The following is a 25,041-nucleotide window of genomic DNA, read 5'->3' as shown; positions in this document are numbered from 1 at the left end:
GGTAATTTATTGACTATTTAAAAAACACGGTATAAGTTCTGTAATATGAAACACTCCATAAATATGTATTAATTTAACCAAAATAAACACGTAATAACTGAGCTGAGAGAGAATTTAGTTTGGTTTAAATTTGAAGGAGATGTTTTGTCCTGCAGAGGAAAGGATCAGCTCCGGTTCAGACCGAGTCCATCAGGCCGTCTCAGAATCAGGTTCTGGTGCTGTGTAGAGGTTCTGTTACCCGGTAGAACGTTTTAGAACATTAAGGTGTTCCAACGTGTCAGTAGGAGGGTTGTTTTCTCCTGCAGATGTTCCTCCAGACTGGGCAGGAAACCCTCTGACAGATGAAGGTCCTGGTCCAACATCCTGTCCTCTCAACAGGTCCAACAGCAGGTCAGACGGATCCGATCCAAACGGGGGTCACCCCACCGCTCTCCAGCCCCATGGCGCCCCCTGGATGTCCGCAGGTGAACACCGCCGTGAAGAACCCGGGTTGCAGGGTGACGTTTTGGGTTTTTTCAGAGCCACATGGTTCCACCTTCAGCCCAGAACGACCCAGTAAGGACTCCTAGAAGCTCCTGTGTTCGGTTCCTTTGGGTCCTATAGCTGAACAACTCTGTCAGTGTTCTCTCCAACAGCTGATATTTAAGCTAAAGAACCCTCAGATGACTGACGGAACATTTTGGAGTTTATTCTTTAACTCTGCCTGTTTTCCTGTATTTTAGGACCCTGAATGAGAAATGTGGGAAACATTCAGCCGTGGGACGGATATAATCAGCGTTAAGGTTCTGGACGTCTCAGCTGAAACTTTTTACTGTAAGTTATGAACAATAAACGGACCCGTTTGCTTACTTTACCTAGCTATAAAGCACTTTAAAACAAGCATGGCTGTGACTAAGTGCTGCACATATAAAACAGGAAACATTTAAAACATAAAAAGGGGGAAAAACAATATGAAAATACAGTTAAAACCGTAGGAGAATCAATAGAATAATAAAACATATAAAGCCTCCTGCTGTGTCAAAAGCCAAGAAATAAAAATGTGTTTTTAAAAGAGTTTCAGTGGACAGAAGAGGTTCATCTGATTTCAAAAGGAAGAACATCCAATAATTTTGGAGCAACAATACATTAAAGGTGAGTTAATGCTTGTAAATGAGGCACGTCTGCTACAACATATCAACAGTTTTATATTTAAATTATAAATGTCTGGACAAATTCAGTGTTGATAACATTTACATGTTGTTGTGTTTGATGGGTTTTTATGTTTGTTTCTGCTGCTGCTGTCATGGTTTTTAATCTTGGTGAGATTTTCTGGGTTATTAAAACATTTTTAAACCCCTGGAAGGTAAAAAGCCAGTTTGATCAGCGTTGGTGCTTCCTGTCAACATTTAGGACAGTCAGAATTTATTCTCCACAGGGATATATTCCTTTATTCCTGTAAATATGTGTTTTACTTATTAAATGAGCAACCCAGTCATTAAAGTCATCCCAAAAAAGTTAAAAAACAAAACAACAGGACTTTTTTCCTGAAGTTTGAAGACGTTTCACTTCCCATCCAGAAAGCTTTCTCAATTCAAATGTCTGGAGTAGTGTGGAGTATCAGGCTTTATATTATTGCCCAACAAAGGCCTTATAATGGTTTAGATTACATACAAACTGAACCGAAACAGGTCCACCCCTCAGTAATGTGGTCGTTGTTGGCCTGGCTTAGGCCTCCTGGATAGGAAGCATAACGTCTTCAAACTTCAGAAAACAAGTCCAGTTGTTTTGTTTTTTTAACTTTTTGGAATGACCATGACCTGGATGACTGAGAATCTAAACCAACATCTAAAGTCATATTCTGAGTTGAATTTCTGTGTCTGAGCTGGAAAAGGTTTATTTCTAAATGTTAGAGACTTTTAACAGAATGTAAAACCTGTTAATGTACGTTAATATAAATCAACAGAATAACAGGTCTGGTTTGTGTTTTGATGTTAAATTGACCTTTTTACTTCTGACGTTTAAATAAAACATATATTCCTAATAAATGCAACTTTTAGGCGGTCTTAAATTATTCTCGGCAGGATGATTTTGAGTAAAACTGGAACGGTTTTCTGCCGTGTTAAAAACAACCTTTTGAACTAAATGTAGAACCTGATCTGATTTCTTTTCAACACAAAAGCAACAATTATTCCTGCTGCTGCTAAAAATCACATATTGATTATTACCGTTATAAAAACCTTTTTAAAACCTTTTGGCACAAAGATTTAAGCTTATTACACACATCATCGCCTTCAGTCATTCAGGCCAGTGTTTACATCCCACCACAGGCATGGACAGCAGAGGCACATGTATATGTATTCACCTTCTTTGCTATGAAGCCCGTGAAAAGTTCTGGAGCAGCCAGTTTCTCTGAAAAGCTCCATAAGTAGTGAAATGAGGTCCACCTGTGGGCTGTCTAAGGGTCACACGACCTGTCAGTAAACACACCTTACCTGTTTGGCCTAGAGGTTCAGCAGCACTGAGCAGCATTATCGCACCATGAAGACCACGGAGCTCCAGACAAGTCAGGGAAGTCAGAGAGGAACAAGTCAGGGTGGAGTTAGAAAAACATCCAGACCTCTGATGTTCCCCTGGTACCACAGCAGACCTGCCAGGAGAGGACCACCCATCAGAACCCACAGAGCGGGCATTAATCAGAGGCAGCACAGAGGTCAAAGGTCACCCTGAACGAGCTGCAGAGGTCCACAGCAGAGCCTGGAGGTTCTATAGGACCAGAATCAGCCGTACTCTCCACAGAGCCGGGCTTCATGGAGGAGAGTCCAGAAAAAAAGACATTACTGAGTGTTAAAGATGAAAGGGCAGGTCTGAGTTTGCTAAAAGGCACGTGGGCAGCTCCCCATAAGGAGCTTTGGTCAGATGAGACTAAAATTTAACTTTTCACCCACCAAGGAAAGTTCTGTCTGGCCCAAACCCAACACATCCATCCATCCAGAACACCGTCTCCACAGTGGAGCATGGTGGTGGCAGCATCATGCTGTGGGGATGTTTTTCAGCAGCAGGGACTAGGGAACTGGTGATGGTCCTGAATACAGGGAATCTCTGGATCAGAACCGGCGTCAGTCTGCCTGTCATCTGAGACTGGGCCGGAGGTTCTGCTTCCAGCAGAACGACGACCTGAAGCCTCCTGCTAAAGCAACACTAGAGCGTTTCAAGGGGATGGCCTAGTCAAAGTCCAGACCTCAGTCCAGCTGAGAATCTGTGGTCAGACGTGATGATCTCAGTTCATCAGAGAAAACCGTCCAGCATGGAGGACAGAACCCCCAGAGTCCAGATGAGACGGTCCAGAGATGCTGCCGGAGGCTCCACTGGTACAAAGTGCTATTAAACCGTCCTGCTGCTTCAGGGAATACATGCAAGAAAATGTACAAATGTCATTTTATTTGTTTGAAGGAACGAGTTTTAATTTAGTCAGTAAAGAAAAAACTACAGGAGTGAAGCTTTGTTCTGGTTTCCGAGGTTTGTTTTTATTTAATGTTGTCCTCAGTGTTCTGCTTCCTGATGAATATTAACGGTTTTATCCTGTAAATATGGTCTGAAGCTTTATTTCACTTTGTTTGACTTCAGGCATTTAATATTCAGCCATATTTGTAGTTCCTGGTTCGACTGCTTTGGTTTCCTGTTTTCTCTTTGCGGCAAAATAAAATTAAATCCTGTTCCTGTAACTCTTGGTTGGTGCTTTATTTATTTTTTTATTTATGCTGCATTTCTTCCTTTTCATTAAAACCTTTTTATTTTTCTGCCTCCTGTCTCCTGAGTCCTCCATTTCTGTCCTCCTGAATCCAGGGTGTCCAATGTGTGGCCCGGGGGCCATATGCGGTCACTGGAACCGTTTTGTGCAGCCCCAGATCTCAGTTAGAGAAAGGAATCAGTTTGGCCCTCCAGAATTTCTGTAATTATTAGTCTGCAACATAAAGTATTTTTCTTGAATTAATTATGTTTTTAGGCGAAGCAACAAGCATTCAGCCATTTTCCTTTACTCAGAAACAGTAAATAATCGACCCTTGCTGAAAACAGTAAAGTTTTTAATTTAAATTTTAATTAAACTTCCCGTTTTCTGCTGCAAGGAACAAACTTCACCTGGTTTAGCAGCTCAGGGGCCACTAGTGGCTCTTTGGACCTTCCACTTTTATGTATCCTAACTTTGCTTAAAAATAAAGTTATTTTTCACACTATTGTGAAAAATTTCAGTTTTCACAATAGTGTAACTCTAAACGGACCAGTAATATTTATTTATCTATTTTTTATTCATCAGGTTGGAAACTATTTACATTGTTTCCTCACCGACAAAATTCTTGCTATCATCTTTTAGCAAAAACTTTTCCCCTTAATTTTAAAACTTAAAATAGAAATTAAATTGTGATAAAAAAAAAAATAGAACAAATTTCCTACAGTAGGTATTTAAGTTTTATTAAACTGGACAGAGTGTAAAAAGCTCCTGGGTTTGTAAAGGTTGCAGAACCCTGATCTGGACCAACAAAGTAGAAAACATTCAACCAAACACAGGAAACTCAACATCAAACACGTGAGACCCGATTTCTGAGGAACTCTGCAGTTCTGGCCGAAGGTCTGAAATGTTTGGACACCGCTGTCCTGAACCATGTAGCCTAATAATGATAATTAAAGATGTTCCCTGTTAGGGCGGGCTGCACCGTGACCCGCTGGTTCCTAAAAGGTTTTACTTGCTCTGGGTTCGAAGCCACAGTCCAAGCAGAACTCTGAACCGGGTGAAACAGGTCCTGAACATGAAGGATGTAGTCTGGACTGTTTTTAGTTTAAGTCATTTATAAACAGCAAACTGCATGAAAATGGGTCAGAACTAAAAGGGTAAACTGGGTCTGAGTGGACAGAGTCAAATGTGTGGCAGGTAGTGTATGGCGTGAATTTTGTGACATTAATGTTGCAAGAACACGTTTTGTAAACGGAAATTTGGAAAAAAAAGCCATCCAGAAATATAACTTTGAAAAACATCTTAATCAAAAAAAGGTATTGAGAGTTTTTATTTTTTTCATAACATTTTTTTTAAACTGTTTTTTTAGATTTTATGTTTTTTTTCTTCAAATTGTACCTTTTTAAATTTCTCTTTTTCAGATTGACTTTTATGAATTCTTTTCAAATAGCGTTTTACAGATCACATTCTCTTCACTTCTGGGGGCGGGGCTTTCCGCTGGACTGAGAAGCATTTCTATTGGTCTTCAGCGACGCCAGCAATGTTTTTATTGGTCGATATGCATCAAGAGAGAAAAGTGAAGAGAATGTGATCTGTAAAACGCTATTAGAAAAGAATGTAATTCATAAAACTCAATCTGAAAAAGAAAAATTTGAAAAAATAAATATTTGAAAAAATAAAATGTTTTGTAAAACTCTTTTTTTGAAAATATAAAACCTGAGAAAACAGCAAAGTTACTCTCAAAACCTTTTTGATTAAGAAGTTTAATTTCTGGATTGCATTTTGTAAATTTCCATTTACAAAATGTGTTCTTTTCTTGCAACAATAATGGCACAAAATTCCTTCCATACACATATTTATTTATAAAGCATATGAAACCGTGTAAATCCATAACATCCTTACGGAGTAAAATTAAAGTAAGCTGATATAATAAGATTCAGTAGCAGGGGAGGAGGGCGACATAAGGAGCAGGTGAGAGGCAGAATCCTGGGATAAGATATACCAGCTCCAGTGGACCTTTAGTGAGTCCAGTGCACGCCGTAGTTCTGTTGGACAGATTATTTACCAGGAGACACTGCAGGACAAATGGAGCCCCTCATGGACAGATCTTCTGGGGGCGTCCACAGCAGCAGCTCCGGCTGTGACCATTGCTGATGTCTTTCCACCCTGGCGTTGTGTCAACACACTCCTGCTTTTATGGAGACCCTGGTGACAGATTCATCGTTGAGGATCAGATTGATCCTGATTTGACATTTCTCTGATCCAGCACTCAGACAGAACCCGGTTCTTCTCCAGTGTCTGTTAAAGCAGCTGGGCTGAGTTTGAAACCAGCTTCTCCTCCAGACCAGAGGAGAACCCGATTAAATCCAGGGATCACTGAGTCGATCACACGCCTGTCAACACCTCACCAAACATTTCAGACTGAAATAATAATTTAAGTTCCGTTTAGAGGAACCTGTTCTGGTCTCTCCTGCCACAGAAAGGAATAAATATCAGTTTTTATCCTGTCTGTAAAACCTTCACATGGCAGCATCTCCTCTGGAGGCGCAGGGAGAGGATGGGAGCCTCAGCTGACCTTCTGTGGTGCAGCCGGCACTCTGCTGCCCCCTAATGGAGACTGCAGGAATAAAAGCTTCACAGCTTCACCCAGACCCCTCAGCTTTTTTTCATCATTCAGAGGCGTTTCGCTTTTATATTTAACCAATTAAACATGTTAGTGTAAAGATAATCCTTATTTAAAATATAATAATAATATTTGTTTTATTTATGATATCAGTAGCAATAGTGTAAGTGAACAATACTTCATTTAAAACATTTAACAGAATATGTTTTTTATTTTACACCGATTTAAATGTATTTTATCATTTATGTTGAATGTCTTTATTATTTTATAAAATCAGCAAACAGGCTTAAATCGGAGGAAACCAATTTTTAACAGTAAAACTTATAACAGTAATGTGGGATAAAATGTGGGTAAAATGCAGTTAATTTCTTAAACTAATTATCAATGAAATATAGCCCTAACAATTTTATTCACAATAAGGCTTATTTACCTAAAATTAAACATAGGTTAATATGGCTATTTTTGCTAAACATAAATAACAAAAAGACACATTTTAAAAGCTTTTATAAAAGGTTCTGTTGGTCTAATTAATTAAATGAAGAATCATAAAACCAAGCAGCGACTTATGGTTTCAGTCAGTACTGGTTCCTCTTTTTACGTCCTTCACTCCTCCAGCTTTCTGATGCTACGCTCACAGCTGGTTCTGGTCCAGTCTCATCATCTCCACCGCTCTGAAATCCGTCAGCAGAAACCCGGATCAGGACCCGGTTTGTCTCTCTGCAGGACTCAGACGGTAAAATAAAAAGCTGAACCAGGACGCTGATATACAGATTAACTGTTAAAGTTCTCCTTCCTCTGGTTTCTCTCAGTTAAGGACGTTTTGGACAGGTCCGGTCCGTTTTCACCCATCAGGTTTTATTTTCAGCACCGCAATGAGTCCAGCCCAACAGCAGAAAGACTTCAGCAGGAGGAGATCTCAGATCTGGCAGAAACTCTGTGAGATCACCTGAAGACGGCTGTGGAACAGAGACCTCTGACCATGTGGGAGACCCGGAGAACCTTTAGAGCCTGAGTCGGCCGGTTTGACCCGGTCCAGAGGTGATGGAACCAAAGGGTGCTTCAACCAAAGTCCTAATTTACAACCTGGTTAATTCTCAGTTATTTTTCCATATTTTGAGTTAAATATAAAATCTACGTTCTGAGCGATTTGTTCTGATCTGTTTTATGTCACATGAACCAGCTGTTTTATATCAGGGGTTCTTCCACCTATTAATCCTGGTCCCTTCGCTTCCTATTGGTTACATAAAATGATCCAGTTCATTAGAGTAAAAGTAAAGCAGGTTTCTCTCTGGATTCTGCTGCTTTTCTTTTCCCGTTTTTCAGTCCAGAAATCGTTGGCGTTCAGATGAACGTTTTTCTGCTTGTAAAGAGGTAAATGGGATTATTAAAGTATATCTGACTCTGATTCTGATAAAGCTCACACATTAAACCCATCTCAACCTGCTGCTGATGCTCAGATGTTTCGTAGTCCAGGCAACGTGAAGTTAATGCTAAACTTTAGTCAACATTACATTAAATGTTAAGCTTTTATTTGGACTATTGGGTAGAAAATAGAAGCTTTAGAAGAAAGTATATTCCATATTTATGGAAGTTTTATGCTATTTTATCTCCATTTAACCTGAAACATGATTTTAGTTTTCTATGGTCCCCTTGTTGGCCCAGTTTTATGTGAAGGAATTGCTGAATTTGTTTCCTGATTTATCGTTTTGATGGTTTGTCCTGAGCTCTGCTTGAGGCGGAGGTCTCATGTTCTCTGGTTTTGGGGTTTCTGGGAACGTGTTCCTGGAATGAAGCTGCTTCACACCTTCAGCGTCTCTGAGGTCGCAGACCCAAAACTTCCTGAACTGAGGTCATCGTCACCTGTTAGCTGTTTCCCACCCGGCCACGAGGTGAGGTGTTGGTCACATGACCGAAGGTGTGAGGAGCTGTGAAAGTCCCTGAGAGGGAACGTCATGGATAGATGGTCGGACCAAATGCCTGCATATGAATCCCATCAGCAGCTCCTGAGTATTGGAAAATGGAAACGCCTCTGTGATTATCAGAGGGGCTGAAGATCAAACATCAGAAAGAGGAAGAAAAGGGATTTATTTGACTCTGAATGCAGCAAGGTTGTTGGTGCCAGGTGGGCTGGTCTGAGTACTTCAGAGCCTGCTGATCTACCCGAACCTTCAGTTATCCACTTAAATAGAACATGCATCAAAGAATTAGCACTAAGTCATAGCACAAACCCAAAACTACAGAAAACAGTAAAGTCCATCTCTCCAAAGATACGTTAATCAGCTGATTGATGCATGTGACCACCTTCAGACCAATAAAAAACAGACTGAACTCAATCAATCAATCAATCAATCAATCAATCAATCAATCAAGTCTAAGGCATCTAAGGCATCGCTGCCTTCACTGTAACTGTCCAAATCACTGGAGATATGATTAAAGTCCAGAATTAAAGGCAATTAATAAAGGCAAAAATCTAAGAACATTCAAGATATAAAACTATAACCAACCGGTAAACATGGGATCAAAAATTGAGAGTAAATGAAAACAAATAAACGTATTTCAAGCAGGAGTTAGGGAGTTTGTCCTGCAATTGGCAGGTTGCCGGTTCGATCCCCGACTGTCACTGTGCCCTTGCGCATGACACTTCACCGAATGCCTGCTGCTGGTCAAAGAGCCCAGTGGTGGTGATGTATGGCAGCCTAGAACTAGTTAAAGCCATTCACCATTTAAAAGTTGATGAAATATAATAACCAACACTTAAAAAATAAAGGTAAATAAAAAAAGTAGGCAAAAAATAATAATAGACCACCTAGCTTACAAAATCCAGACTGAAAACTGTCAAAGAGCTCATGTTTTACATAAAATAAATTAGCTCTTCTGCCACTATTTTTCAAGAACCTTGAACATAAAAGGAATCATGAAGATATGTCTGTAATAATGAAGCTGGGTGTAAAGGTGGATGAATAGATGGACAGACAGTTTATACTGGAATGATTATTTTTTTCTTTTTCATGCTAGGGACTTAAAAAACAAATGTTTAAATACAATTAAATTCCAAACTCTCCAAATAATCTTTCAAACCAGCACAGAGACAGTTGCATCAGCAGGTTATGGTTAGCTCTGAAATTAGCATAATGCTAATGCAGCCCAGCTAGCAGTGAATTATGGTGTGTTTTAACTCATGTAATTTCATCAGTTCACTCAGTTCTGGTCTGCTGTATTGTTGCCGTTAAAAATTAATCCAGAACCAGCAAATTCATAACCTTCCCTGCGAGCTAAATTCTCGCACTATTTATGCGTTCACAAGCTGACGAGAATCCATCTTGTTCCACTACCGTCTCAATCATTTGGGGCAAAAAACGGTTCGGGCTAATCACGTTGCAGTATCATGGTTAATTATTATCATTATTATGGTTTATTATGGACATACCAGCTGTAATGAAAGCAGGAGCGGCTGAGCCCACAGCCGAACCAACGTAAACACGGCAGCTCAGGAGGACGCACGCGTAGCCGCTGCTGTCACATCTGTTTGGTCAGAATCCACGATTTCTTCTTTGAAAGAAGAACAGGAAGAAATGCCTTGACCGGCGTAACATGTTGCAGTTTCTCACTGATACCGTGATTGGCTAAAACCAACCTGGTGCCTCTGAAAACCAGCTCAGAAAGTTCTGCTGAAAGTCCCTTCTTTCCCCGAACACATTCGACGGAAGCAGACCCAGAGCCTGAGACGTTAGCTAATGGCTAACGTCTCAGGCTCATGGGGCGACCTGAGGGGATGTTTACGGCTCCATTTAGCTCTACACAGCATCGCCTCACCTGGTTAATAGTGTCGCTATTCTCAGCTGAACTGCACACATACAATGACTTCAGTGTACTCGGGTTTTTCTATCAGTTTACTAACGTTTGCTGACGTTAGTATGCTAACACTAGCTCCTGTGTGTGCTAGCTTCCACTAGCTCCCATTGTCGCTGTATTTTCATGCAGCTTTCTAAGTGATTAAATCATCATAAACAGCAGTAACCATGGGATGAATCAATGGTGAGTTTTCTAGGTTGGGCCATGTTGGCTAAGGAAGGAACTGGAGTTTCCCTGAAGAATCTTCTCACTATAGATGGAGTCAAACCACCAAGAGACCATATGAACACTGGTAGCCATTTGATAAAATAGACACGATCATTTCAAGCAGGAGAGGAAAGACGTTTGGAACAGCTGGAGAACAAGGGATCAGGGCGACATGAGAAGACTGGAGGGAAAATAAAAGCAAAGCCGGCTCAGATCGTCTGTATAGTAGGCCTTCCTGCTACAGTCTGTCCTCATTTTTGTCGACCTACAGAAAGGTCCGAGACTAAACATTGAACCTTTTGAAAGTAATTAGACGTTTTTGTAGTAATTGTATGGACCTATCAAAAGAAAGGTAAGGCGGTCAGTAGTGCATGCTGATGTGGAGATCTGGATGTAATCTGGACACCTAACTGTTCTTTTCTTTATTCCTTTCAGTACTTTTCTCAGCTAAAGCTGTCAAGGGTTGCTCTCGCGCTTTAATGTTTCCTCTTTAACTTGTTTAAAACAACTATCTTTACTATGACTGCTTTCTCCTCTCACATTCAGTCTTCTTACAAATGTGTTAAAGTTGCCTAACGCTCACAACACGTCCGCCGGTCCCTCGTCGTCCACCCAGACATGCTAAGCCTCGGTGAGCACGTCTACAGGTGACGGTCTTACCTTCAGCCTCGTCCAGGGAACTCTCTGCGGTCGGTGTGTCTCCAGGATCCTGCCGGAGAGCCAATCAGAAAGCAGCACCAGCTTGGGTCAGGTGCAAGGAGACTGAACAGTGATGTCCGCCGCCGCCGCTCCAGAACGACTGAAGGCGTATCAGTCCAGACAGAGACCCCCACCACCCATGTTTCACACACACACAGAACAGCAAACAAAGGACGATGAAGTTTAACCACTCGTCCAACCTTCTGTGGCTCAGAACGCTCATTTGTAGTGTTTGGAAAACTTGCTGAATGAAAAAATGTTCTGATGTCCCCTGATGGCTCGTCTGGCTGCTTGCAGCCTGCAGACATGGAGGGAGGGAGGAGTTCCTGAGGAGATGCGAGGTGATAAGGTCTTCCAGGAACTGCCGGCTGTGGGTGTGATTTCAGAACAGGTGGCTCCTGATCCTTCTGCGTGCCTGGTTCTGAACGGGCCTGTTCCAGGCGTGGGCTCCGCTCCCCATCCCCCAGAACCACCAACCAGACAGTTTGGGCGGGCGGCCAGGACCGACCGGGGTCCCGAAACGTCCCGGAGAATGACCCCGGCGACCCTCCTGTCGCCTCGCATGAGCTTCAAGCAGGAGCGCGTACACACAGCTGCCGGAGGGGTCAGGGAAGGGTGCCGATAAGTGTTGGTGTTTGTGGAGCCGGCTGCGTGTCCTCAAGCTCAAGGTGAAGGAGAAACGGCGGTGGAAACATGGTGGGTTTTTGTCTCCTTTTGGACCAATCAGCGCTCTGCAGGCAGACAGAGATTCAAACCTTCAAGTCATTAAAACTGTTTGGCCCCAATAAAGACCAGAAACACACAGACTGATGTTACAGGGCTGATCAAATCCAGAGAAGATGGACTGAAGTGATTAAAAATATTGAGAATCTAGCCTAAAATGAGAAAACGTCTCACATTATGAAACTTCATACGACCGCTGAACACGGTCCAGTCCAGCCAGGATCCCTCTGGATGATCTCAGCCCAGATCAACTGGTTTAAAAGTTTCCTACGTCTCTGGAGCACATCAATCACCAACAGGAAGCTTTACTCTCACTGTGGCGAGCAGAAGATCAGTGCTGAACATTTAAAACTTTTTATCTTTCTATTTAAGAACCTCCAAACAATTTAAAGCAGTTTCTGGTCCAACTTTGACCTCCCTGCCGGTTGGGTTGACCAGATTTGTTCTGGTTGTAGATTTTCTGTAAGAAAGACACGTTAAAAACTGTACAAGATGCACAAAAAGTCTGTTAGCGAGACGCACCTGATCCCCACGTGTCTGGGATCCATCTACAAGGTTCTGGCCCAGTTCTGGGAGGATAGTTGACCTTCATTCGAGAAAATTGTAAAGGTGTGGAAAGCCTGAGTTCCTTTAAATCAAGATTAAAAACACATTTGTTTAAGATTGCCTTCAACTGTTCTAGTTAACTGAATCACCACTTTTTTGTTCTTTTTTTTTCCTATCTACATTTTATTCCTACTTGCTTTTATTCTGTTTTATTTTGCTATATTTTAATCATGTAAAGCACTTTGCATTGTCTTTGTACTGAATTGTGCTATATAAATAAATTTGCCTTGCCTTGCCTTGCCTTCGCTCTTGGTCCGTCTTCACTTAAACTGGTCGGTTTCCTGGCATGAACTCTGTTTCTAAGCACATTTCACAGATGTTTAAAACGGCTGTGGTCCGTTTCAGAAGCTCAGTGCTAGCCCACTTCATCCAGTCCAGAACCAGTTTGGGTCTGAGTTACTGCTGTCCTGTAGGAACACCCACCTGGGTCCAGGTTTCCACCAGCAGCTGCTGATTGGAAGGGAAGTTTAACGCTTAGCCCACAGCCTGATGCTGCCGCCGCCGTGCCTGGCAGATGTACAGGTTTAAAGGCGGACCGTGACGTCTCGTTATTGAGATCAAACAGCTGGATGTCCGTCTCGTCTGTAGATAACATGATCCTCCAGAAGGTTTCTGGTGTGTCCGTGTGGACCAGAGGCTTCTTACCGGGTCAGAACCCTCCCAGCTCCGCTAACCGTGGGCAGAGGAAGTCCTGATCCAGCAGGTCCTGGCTGACGTGAGTCCCGCTGGTTCCTGGGCTCAGTCTCCCTCCAGATGTTGGTAAAGTGGTGAAACATCTAAATGACCCGTGGTCAGAGATCTAGAAGATTCCTGCCCCAGTCAGTCAGGACCTGTGGCCAGAAGTCACCAGACCTCAGGTTAGACTCCAGTCTAGAACCTTCAGAACCACGGCAGAACCACGTGGAGCAGGAAGCTAACTGGTTACTGTAAAAGTGTGAATTCCCCCGATGAGCTGATCAGAGACATCTCCAGAAGTTGTTCCTCTTTCTTGCGGGTTGTATCTGGACCTTATGTCCGGTAAACTGTTCTGTATCGGCTGCTTCTGTCTGCTCAGTGGGGTGGATGTAATGTCCTGAGACAAGCTGCTTCACATGTAACATTTCCTCCTCTCTTCCTACAGCCTGACCTTCACATCAGCCTAAATAGGTCACATGCTCCTCGTGTCTGGCCCTGTTTACTCCTCCAGCACCAACCCCCACCCCCCCCCACCCTTCCTCCTCGGCCCCCGGGGCGCTGCTCTGTGGAAACATGCTGACCCCCCGGCCCCCAGTGCCCCCGCTGCTGCACCCGCTGCCGGGTCTGACCCCCATCAGCCGTCCGTCAGCCATCCATTCATCATTTATCCATCCATCCATCCATTATTTATCCATCCATCCGTCAGCCATCCATCCGTCCATCATTTATCCATCCATCCATCCATTATCTATCCATCCATCCGTCAGCCATCCATCCATCCATCATTTATCCATCCATCCGTCAGCCATCCATCCATCCAGCCACCATCCATCCATCCATCCATCCATCCATCATTTATCCATCCATCCATCCATCCATCCATCATTCATCCATCCATTATTTATCCATCCTTCCATCCATCCATCCATTATTTATCCATCCATCCATCCTTCCATCCATCTATCAATCCATCATTTATCCATCCATTCGTCATCCATCCATCCTTCCATCCATCCATCCATTATTTATCCATCCATCCATCGTCCATCCTTCCATCCATCTATCAATCCATCATTTATTCATCCATCATTTATCCATCCATTCGTCATCCATCCATCCATCCATCGTCCATCCTTCCATCCATTCATCATTTATCCATCCATTTGTCATCCATCCATCCATTCATCCATTATTTATCCATCCTTCCATCCATCCATCCATTATTTATCCATCCATCCATCGTCCATCCTTCCATCCATCCATCAATCCATCATTTATCCTTCCATCCATCCATCAATCCATCATTTATCCATCCATCCATCCATCCATTCACCATTTATCCATCCATCCTTCATCCATCCATCCATATCTCAGCTGACTCTTCTCTAGCATAGAAGCTGAGGCTTCACAGGATCTCACCAGAACGTTGAGGATCAATAAATCAGGAGTTTAATGTTCTTTATCTTGACAACCCACAGCAACACCTTCCCTGCTGCAGGTGGAGCCCTGATTTATTTATCTGCTGCTCCATTCAAGACGCTCTTTTCTGTCTAAAATGACAGAAATTCTCCTTCACTGTGGTCCAAATCCGTTTAAAGCTAGGATCTGACTCTACGTCCATGCCTGAGCATTCAGAGACAGCTTGTAGTAAAAACTAGAGCTCCACCAGGGAGGAGCTTGATTCAGCCTGAGGAGACATTTTATAATAAATGAAGAGCAGAATCATTACAGCTGAGGATAAAAAGAGAAACGCTGCAGCTCCAGCAGGAAGGATCACATGCAGGAGTGGGAAAAGCCGACCTGTTTTAAACACACACACACACACACACACACACACACACACACACACACCATGCATTGTTAATGGGAGTGAAGCACTCTGTGTTGACTGTGGCTGAGCAGAGAGGCGGCGAGACGTCAAACAGCATCAGCGTCAAACTCTGCAGACTCTAACTGCGGCTCACCGGCGCCGCCCTGCTGCTGCAGCACAAACACTGCACCGCCTCTGACCTGCAGGTGTTGCTACGCCTCGCCTGTGACCTTTGACACCTGCCGGCTGAAGTCACCACATTTCTCCTTCACTACCAACCAGAATACCTTCATTTGGCTCTGTGTGCTTCTCTGAGGATCCAGAGGACCAAAGCCGTCTGAACCTTTAACAATAAGAAGGATTTTAAAATGAACTCTTCTTTATTATATCACAGTTTCTAACAGCTAAGAGCAGATGTTCACACACTGTGGACAAATCCACTGCCTTTGAGTTACACCATCCACGCTGCTTCCTTTCAGACGTCACAGACATTTCTAACGGGGGAGACGTCTGAAGGTTCCACGTTCATCTGGAGAACCGAGGACCTCCTCCGCCTGGTTCATCCTCTGAGACGTCTGAAGGTTCCACGTTCTGCTGTTCTAACGATCAAAGCACACATTAAGGTCACGGGACCGTCCAGCTGTCACACGGGCCCAGAAGGGTTCAGTGTCCTAACGAGGAACGGTTCTGGTGTGAAACATCAGGCATCAGAATGGAAGTACGACGTAAAACAGGTGAAAAGGTTCTGATCCACAGGCAGAACATACGTAAACATCTGGTTTTAAGTGGTTCTCTTTGTTCCCACGGTTTGATTTCTTTCCACTTGAATCGCTCCGTTTATTTGGGGGAACCTTTGCTCGCTCAGTGAAGCTGGTTGTGGTGAAACAATGAAACAAAACATGTTTTTCTAGTTGTGATTTAGAAAAGATTTACCCAGTTTATTTCTTATTATGAATAGAAACTATTAAACGCTGTGATTTCATGCTTTCTGTATGTTTGCTGACGCATGAAAGAAGTCTAGTCAATGATTTACTCAGCTTATTAGTGAGTGTGAAGATTTCCTTTCCTCTTGATTTCTGCTCATGTTCAGCACTTTGAATCGTCTGGTTAATGAAAAGAACTTTAGAAATTAACTCGTCTGATCTGTGCTTCACATCCAATCAGCTCCTGTTTCTGAGAAAAGGCTGAAGCAGGAGGCGCTGTGGCTTAGCTGGTCAGAGCGTCTGTCTCGTAAACAGAAGGTCCTGGGTTCAAATCCCAGCAGCGCCTCATTGTAAGAACTGTTCTTCATATACCGGTCCATTATCTTTAAGCTGTGGCCTGACAGTCTCCAGGTATAACCCAGCAGGCTGTGGGCTTTACTGACCAGGTGGGAGTGGGTGGTTCTCTGGTACTGCTGGGTTGAGGCTGCAGACCTGGCTGCAGATGCAGGGAGACCCAGCCATGGGGGGGGGGATTCAGACCTTTGGGTCAGGCAGCTGGACTCAGGCGGCCTCAGTAAACCCAGAGCTGGGCGCTTGTCAAACTGCATCTAAGGGACTGTGACAGGCTCCTATGTGGGCACTGTTTGGACTAATCAACGCCTCCATTGTGTTCTGCTCCCCGTTGACCCGTTTCCAGTCCAAACATCCCAGAACGCCGCGCTCACAAAGCTTTGAAGCGGCTTCCAGAAGTGAAGACAACCGCTGGCTGTAATTTAATTTGATGTCGGTGTCAACGCCCGTCACCTCCAGGTCCCTCAGCTCCCTTTATGAGCCCAACAATTACCACCCAGGGGTTCAGCGTGAAAATAAGCAGGTTCTCCAGAGTGTGAAGAACCCGACCAACGCCTCTCATTTTCCAGCCAACGAGTTCTAAAGAAGCCCAACCTGGCAACCATCTCCACCATTTATCATCATTATAAAAGCCCTTCGCTGTCTCCTCACCCGTACTAGACAGTTTCTGCAGGAGACGACCATCACTGCTGCCTTGCAGCACGAAGGTCCTGGGTTTAATTCCCATGTGTGGGTTTTCTCCAGAGACTCCAGCTTCTTCCCTCAGACCTAAAACACGACCGTTAGGCTGGAAGGTCTCTAAGGTGTCCGCTGTGGCTTAGCTGGTCAAAGTGTCCGTCTAGTAAACAGAAGGTCCTGGGTTCAAATCCCAGCAGCGCCTGGTTAGCAGTCCTGTTACCTGGTGAGGCACATGGCTGCTCCTGGAGATGTTCCTGTCAGAGCGGATCAGGATGACTTCAGGCTTCAGGGGGTAACAGTACATCAATTAAATGATTAATGATCCAATTATGTTGATGCAACATTAAAAACATCGATTCACATCACTGTTTTTAAGATGCACCTTTGAATTTCATGAGGTATGAGACTGAATGTGATCTATTATTATTAATTTAAAATTATGTTTTTTATTTGAATGTCTGCTTAGACAGAAATATATCATTTTAATGGTATTGTGATACAGCTGCTGATTTAGGCCCTACAGACGGTAACTCTGCACCGTGGAGCTGAACAGCTTCCTGCTCCATGCAGCTGATGGAGGACGGTTCTTTATTAGGCTGATTTACACGTTTAAAAGAAAACTTACAGCACCATTTAGCTTCAGTGAGCCAAACATTGTGTATTAAAATAAGAGCCTTTTAAGCTGCTAATAAACATATTTTAAATGTTGTGCTTTCACCAGCTGGAAGTGGAAGAATCCTCAAGGCTGGAGTATTTCAGTCTATAGTCAATATAAAGTTTCCCTTAGTGATGGAATGACTGGAATCATTTTAAAATATTGTCTAATCCACTGAACACGTCGTCCTGATGAAAGATGCATAAATTAGAAGAGCTGAGCAGCCGGTTCAGGTGAGGACAGGCGGGGGTAGAAGGAAGCTGCTTCTTCTCCAGGATTCCCCCTGAGGCAGATAAATGCAGGTCTGTGGAGGTTAGTTTGCTCCTCATGCTGCCACCTACAGCCGTTTGCTGCAGATTAAAGCGTCTCTGCATTCCTCTCCTCACCTCCTGAGGAGCACCGGTCAGAGCGGTGGACGGAGGCGGCGCCGCCATGACTCCTGCAGCCATTCCAGGTCAGAGGCTCAGGCTGCTGGCGGCAGATCGTGTGTTTGTGTGGGATTAGTCTTTATCTGAAGTGTGAGGTCTGCTTTAATCTGCAGGTCGCAGTAAACAGATGCAGCGATCCGGCCTGCGTGAACGCCGTGTTCCCTGCCAGTGTTACACAACACGGCTCAGGAGATTAACGCCGCAATTTCACTGTTTTAGCGCCGCCGGCTCCCGCGGGGGGGGGGTCATCTGATACGTCCGCGGCCCGGCCCCCCAGAGGGCCAGGAGGGCCCACGTCACGTTCCCATCTTCTGCTCCAGTTCACCGGGCCCAGGCTGCCTGCTGTCACCTCTGACATCACCACCTCTGCAGCGTTGCACCAACACAGCCGGCCCTCAGGGTCCTGAGAACGGAGACGGTGGAGATGGGTCCAGGCGTGGGGCAGAGGAGCTCACCTGGCTGCCAGGTGTGTGAGGGGCTGGGAACAGCCTGAGAACTCCAGAAACATCTGCAGTTTTGGTGTTTTATTAGTGGTTAAACTCAGGATGAAGAACCGTCCTTCAGCCAGCCGGCCTCCTCGTTATGGAGCCGGAGGTCCAGGAGGGGACGTTCAGCTCTGGGGCAGAACCCGGCGGCCCTGAGGAGGGAGCTGGTCTCCCCCCCCCAGACCTCGCTCCTTCAGCCACGGACCACAGCGACGGAGACGAGGACCAGGACAGAAAGATCGAGACCTGGAGACAGGAGGTGGATCAGCAGCTCAGGGAGGCCATGAGCCCCGTTCTCTGGAGGACAGCTCCCCACCAGGCTGACGCCGACTTCTGGACGCCATGTTTGGACGGCGGGCCGTCCCACAGCGAGGAGACCCGGGACATCCTGGTTAAAGGCTGATCTGTGCTTCGTTTGTCTCAGGAACACCTTCAGAGTCACCTGGAGGAGACGGACCTACCAGCGCCACCACCTCAGACCAGTTAATAAGCTGCTTTTGGTGTTTTAAACCTAAAAGTCATTTAAATTCTGTAAGATTAGGATTTTTATGTTAATCTGCTGCTAAAACATCTCCGCTCCTGCTGTGATCTCCTGCTCTGACCCGTAACTCTGACGTATGAAGACCATGTCTGGTTAGAAGGCCTCCTCCTGGTCGCTCGGCCCGCTGGTTCTGAAGCGGTTCTGCTCAGATCTGGGCCGTTTTCCGGGGATTTTCACCAGATTACCGAGGCTCTCCTGTTTGTTTGGAAACAAAGCACGGAGTCGGCTCTAATGCCAACAGCTCCAGACCTGAACGGCGCAGGAGCGTTTTTATTTCAGAGGCTTAGAGCCGCTGAGCACATCCACAGCTCAGGAACCAGAGGCTCCGTTAAGCTTTAAAGGCCAAAACACGCTTTGTTTGGTCACAATCTCCCCCAAAGCTCCACAACTACAACACAGGACAGATTATCCTCTTTTACAGAGGAAATGAAATTCTTCAGACGAGGCACTTAAACGGGCTCAGCCATGATTCTGCTCCCTGAAACCCAGACCTGGCAGCAGACGGTCCTCCAGGTCCCTGGCAGCGACTTCATGTCCCCTCAGTCTGAACAGTGTAACAAATACTAGAAATCCTACCTGACAGGTGAGGAAATGTTGGCCTATGATGCTGAATGTCCACTTTCTCCTGTCTGGGTGTAAAACGTTTCATTTTCTGGGGTTGCTTCAGATTTGTCTCCTAACGCTGAGAGTCCAGGAACCAGAGGAGTCTCTACTGTCCTCCTGATGGAATGTTTGGTGACATTTAGATTCACAGACGGGATCTGATGATCTGATGATCTGGAAGCTGAATCCAGAGCTTCAGCTTCATGTCTCAGTCTCTCACATCGCTGCCGTTCCCCTCTGTCCACCTGGACCTCAGCTCTCTGAAGGTCCCACCACAGCCTCTTTTAGCTCTGGTCTGGACTTTGACTAGGCCGCTGCTACATGTGACTCCAGACGTCTTCAGTTCATCAGTTCAAGGCTGACTCAGGGACTACAACCAGTCCAGGTAAAGCAGCTACAAATTGAGCCGCAACCCCCCAATGCTTGACAGGTGGTGAAAACATTTCCTCTCTGTCCAGCAGAAATTGTTCCAGATGTTTGGGGTTTATCCAGATGCACAAATGTCTTTGCAGAAGTTGAGACGATAGAGAAAAGACTTACAAGCCTTCAGACTGACAGGCAGCAGCAGCAGCAGACGCTTTTCTAAGATCGTAGCAGATGCTCTCAGCCTGGCGTTGGGCTGACCTCACCTGTCTGCTCCTGAGCAGCAAACCTGCTGTTACAGCCATGATGATCAGATACTGATGCATTGATCACCTCCAGGCTGCTGCGTTCCCTGTTAAATCCAGTCAGTTTTCCAGCCTTTTCACTTTAGTTTCATGTCTGTCTAATAAATAACAACAGGCTGGAATCTGTTTGGTGTTTTAGTGAATCTCAGATGTGGAAGCCAGTAAGAACCGGATCATTTTCATTATATCCTGGTATTTAAATGCTTCAACTGAGGGTGTGCTTTCTTTTATTCTGACAGTATGTACTCAGTTGGTTCAAATGAAGCCTAAACCCGACATAAACCAAGCGGTCTGATGATAAATGAAGCTTCTCTGACCCAATCGGGTCATATTTGGTGCCAGTTCTAGTTGCTCTATTTGGTCTAATTCAGGAGAAAACCTGCAGTCATCGAGCCCATTACTGCTTGAAAAATGGAGACTCCCCCATGGTGAGGTCCTCCTCCTGCTGGATCACCGGTTCTGTTTAAACTGATCCAGCAGGAGGAAGACCGCCGCCCATCAGAGCGTTCTGGGGACAAAGCCGACGGACAGGAATCGGGTCAGCAGTTACAACTCTGAGCCGACCCTTCACCCCAGCACCACTCTGAAAATCACTAATCGGACAAGTTTGCGGGAGGACGGCGGTCCGGCCCATTGGCTGCTGGCAGTCATGTGACTCTGGGGCACTAAATAACGACCGGTCCCTGCCAGGCTGTGAGGTTTTGTTGGGCTCAGCAGGCGAGCCGGGCCGCTTTGTGTTTGTGCCGTTTGGCAGCAGGTTCATCCCAGTAATGATCCTGGACTGAAACCCGACGCTGTTCTTCTCACTGTTGCTGACCCAGCCAAGCGGACCCTGGTTAACAAGGACCTCAGGCCCCTGCAGACGTGAACCTGTTGGTTCTGAGTAATGTGAGCTCTGCTGATGGAAACCATGCTTCCAGCGCTGAAACCCAACACCCTGTCCTGCATGTTTTAGGTGGTGCCCTGCTCCAACATTTATTCAAAATGGATCTCATAAAGACCAGTTTTCAGTCGCCAACGGTAACCAGGTGATATGAAGAGGGAACGTCTCAAACTTACCTGAACAGAGATGTGACGTCACACAGACCTGATCTCTAGACCAGAACCAATAAGACGTCAGGTTGAAGCTTCCTTTCCTGTTTTACACAGACGCTCCTGCTTTGTTGCTCCAGTGAGACGGAGAACAGGCAAAAGGGGAGGGACAAGAGCACAGATGCTGTTTGATATGCAAATATTACAGGATGTCATCCAGAACGTTCCACCACTCCACCTGAGAGCTTAGTTTTCTCCCATCTGACAGGGATATGACTCAAAATCCATTCCATATTAATACCTTGTCAAACTAAAAAATATATTCAGTAAAAATGATGGTGCCAACTTACAATAAGGCTGCCGTTATAGATGGCTGATAGTTTATAGATGTTATTAATCTGTAAACACTTTACAACTCATTCATAAGTTATTATGCATTAAGGTTGATCAAGACAGAAAATTAAACAGTTTCTTGTCAAATGAGCCTAATCTGTTCAACTTTATATTTGATCTAGTTGCTTCAACATTTCAGAGTTAGTTACTACCTTGTAAACACAGACTGATCAGTTGTCTCTTGTTCACACTTAATGCCTAATAACCACTTATGAACGAGTTATAAAGTGTTTACAGATTAATAAAATATCTTATAAACTCAACATATTAGCTAGTAAACTTCACATGAAGTCTCCATCGACGTTCCTATCGACCTTACGGGAAACCAAGGCATTATGGTGGTGGTTGGTAATGCCTAGTACACATGGGAAGATTTAAAATTGTCAGCTGATTTTCAGAGACACTAAACACGATAATAAAAAAAAATCATAGATAAAACCGGTTTGCTTGTATAGTGTGTGATGTCCGGTCAAACAACAAGAACACCAACAGACTTCCCTCAGTAACATTCAGTATAATATAATAATAATCAGACCATCCTCCGGAACAGTAGGTGGCGGTAATGTTTCTTTAAGTTGGTTGCAAACCGACGTAAAACTCTAAAGAGAAAGGAAGAATAATGGTGATAGTTTATGGACTGATTTAAGCAGAGAAGAAATATTACAGTAAGAGAAGCTGTTGGTCAAAGGAGCAGCATATACAGGGTTTTCCTTTTCCTCTGGGTTTCCCTCACGTGAGGCCTGTTGACGTAAAGCACATCGGTACAAATGACCCTGCAGCTTCCCCCTGTCCCATGGTAATGTGCCCCTGGGCAAGGCACTTACCAATCTGGGTATCGGTGCAGGTCAGTGGGTGTGGCTGTGGAGTAAAACGCTTTGAGCGCTCAGGACCAGAGCGGCGCTACATGAACTCAGTCCGTTTACCATACCATACCATACCAGCTTTATTTATAAAGCACTTTAAAACAACCACAGTTGATACAAAGTGCTGTACAATCCAAAAACACAGCAAAATAAAAATAATTATAATTAAAAGTAGTTTAAAAACAAAGACATACACTTTAAACTAGATCTCGCTGGTGTTGAAAGCCAAGTTAAATAGATGGGTTTTAAGACGAGCTTTAAAAGTGGACAGAGAAGGGGCCTCTCTGACCTGCAAAGGTAAGTCATTCCATAATTTGGGGCCCATAACAGAGAAAGCCCTGTCCCCTCTGAGCTTCCTTTTTGTTCTCGGTACCTCCAAGAGCAGCTGATTTGCTGACCTGAGAGACCGATGGGGTATGTGGAGTTGAAGAAGCTCAGTGAGGTAAGCTGGGGCAAGATTATGCAATGATTTAAAAACAAACATAAGAATTTTAAAATGAATCCTAAAATATAGGAATATGTTGTGAGCTATGTTTAGCGTCACAACATGCGGTTCTCCAACAACCCAGTCCTAGTTCTGCTGCTGCCTCAATCGGACCCAGTTCCTGCAGCGCCACGCCTCAGCCCAGAACCACCAAACGGGTCACAGAGAGTTAGCCCGGCAAACTCATGATGAAGACCAGTGGCCCAGCCTCTGGTTTCAACGCTCCACTGCAGCTTCTTCTATAAATCCATCCTGAAACACGAGCACAACTCTGATTTCCATTTACATTTTTTAATATATGGCTGCAGTGCATGTTTTTACATAATCTGCTATATTAATATGTTGCTCTGCCCACAGCCAGAATCCTGCATGTAGGTTTTCCAGAGAGGCGCCTCCAATGAGATTTCATAGAAAATACAATCTTAATTCCCAGTTATTCATGGAAGGATTAGTCGACAGATCGGACACAAAACTATCTGAAATGAAAACAATAACACGGCCTTTACTCACTGGGGATTAAGACCAAAGACGCTCAAATCTAGAATGCACTGACTGAGTCTGGAGGGACGTTGTGGTTTTAACTGTCAGACGCTTGGGTCACTGCCTGATGCCTCGCTGCTGCCCTCTGGTGGCCATTCAGTTCCCGGGAAGATTCTCATTAAACAGAAACACACTGATCCCCATCCTGGTGGAATGTTTATTGTTTTAAAGTGGTTTAAAAGTAAAAAGTAGACGGTTATGACGATGGTGACCTGCAGAAAAACACGGGATTCATTTATTAAAATGTTTTTGGTACAAAATAAACAGAATATTTCACTAAATGCGTCAGATTTTTGGTCCTGAATTTGGAAACGTTTCTGTGTGTGAATGGACCAACAGCTCTGAGGTCAGAAAGATTCATTTTTATCACTTTGAAGGTTTATTAAACTCAAAGTTTCCTCAGAGCTGTTTCTCCTCAGTGGATCTTCATCAACAGGGCGGCACCACGCCAGGTCTTCATCACTGCCTTCTGAATAAAGTTTATTTTGATTCAAACCTTTTTTTCCAGCTTTACAGTCAGACCCATTTGGAGGTTCTGGTCGTTCTCGCTGTGATTTTATCATCAAACCCAACAAACAAAAACCCGGTGGCTCGTTTCCCTGAATAAATAAGTTCTGGCTGCTTCTCTGCAGCCACCGACACCAAAACCAGCAGTTCTCCCTCGACCCGCCTGACGGTCTGGGCCGGGTTCAGTCAGGGCCGGTACTGTCTGTACTGGGACTGAGGGGCCGCCGGGTTGCTGGTTCCAAACCGGAGCGGAGCCGGCGCGCCTACAAAGGCAGTCCTGTAGCTCTGAGAGGAGGGGAGGCCCAGACCCGGCGCCCCGAAGCCCTGCCTGGGCCGGGCCGGATCCTGACCCAGCACCCCCGCGTACGGCGGCGCCCCGTAGGAGAGCCCCACGCCGCCGTAGGGCCTGTGGGTGTGCGGCCCCGGAGCGGGCAGCACCAGCGGCTGCATGTTCCGACCCGGCGTGTCGAAGGAGAACTCCGGGGGAGGGCTGCTGGGTTTGGACGGGGTGGAGGTCAGCGGGTCGAAACCCCCTCCCGCCACAGCAGACGGGTACGGCGCCGGGGGGAAGGAGGAGGCGTAGCTCTCGGCGGGGGCCAGAGGAGGCGGAGCGGCCGGCGAGGACAGCACGCCGCTCAGCAGGGGCCGGGTCCAGTCGTCCTTGAAGAGCTGGACCGTCAGCGTGGAGACCAGCGGCAGCAGCCGGTTGGTGACGTGGGCCAGAACCAGCTGCTCGTTGGCATCCCTGCGGATCCGGACGTGGGCGGAGCCGGCCTGGGGGGGGAGGGGGGGTAAACAGGTTAGAGGCAGAAAGGTGTCGTACAGCTGAGAGAAAACAGAAGACTCAACAAGTGGGCAGGACCCAAAGAGCACATCCAGCGACACTAAACGCTCGGCTCCCTCTCCTCACGGGAAGCTTCAGCCGTGGAAAGCAGAGGAGCAGAGCAGGCGGGCGGGCGGCCCGGGGGCTCGGGTGCAGTCAGGGGGGT

General features: G+C 45.3%; 1 protein-coding gene, 1 long non-coding RNA gene and 1 other non-coding gene across 6 annotated transcripts in view; 2 read left to right on the top strand and 1 right to left on the bottom strand.

Moving 5' to 3' along the window:
- Positions 1-10,949, top strand: part of LOC110367330 — a 13,404-nt gene extending 2,455 nt beyond the window's left edge. The window contains exons 2-4 of one of the 4 annotated variants that reach the window (XR_004927614.1): positions 306-464; positions 723-813; positions 6,945-10,949. This is a non-coding gene — a long non-coding RNA (uncharacterized LOC110367330). Of the gene's footprint in view, positions 1-305; positions 616-722; positions 814-2,484; positions 3,016-6,944 lie in introns of those variants that run through there. The other 3 variants (XR_004927613.1, XR_004927612.1, XR_004927611.1) reach the window with 3 other exon arrangements.
- Positions 10,950-16,096: 5,147 nt separating this feature from the next.
- trnat-cgu lies at positions 16,097-16,170 on the top strand. The gene has a single exon. It is a non-coding gene; the product is annotated as a tRNA-Thr (tRNA).
- A 7,512-nt stretch (positions 16,171-23,682) lies between these two features.
- LOC105922658 (zinc transporter 6) overlaps positions 23,683-25,041 on the bottom strand; it is a 75,526-nt gene continuing 74,167 nt past the window's right edge. The window contains exon 15 of the mRNA XM_036126315.1: positions 23,683-24,826. Coding sequence (XP_035982208.1) covers positions 24,239-24,826 — 588 coding nt within the window. The 3' untranslated portion in view covers positions 23,683-24,238. The remainder of the gene's footprint in view (positions 24,827-25,041) is intronic.

This window comes from Fundulus heteroclitus, chromosome 22 (genome assembly GCF_011125445.2).
Source record: "Fundulus heteroclitus isolate FHET01 chromosome 22, MU-UCD_Fhet_4.1, whole genome shotgun sequence".
NCBI lineage: Eukaryota > Metazoa > Chordata > Actinopteri > Cyprinodontiformes > Fundulidae > Fundulus > Fundulus heteroclitus.
The sequence above is the reverse complement of the archived record's forward strand: the minus strand, read 5'-3'. Positions and strand labels throughout refer to the sequence as shown.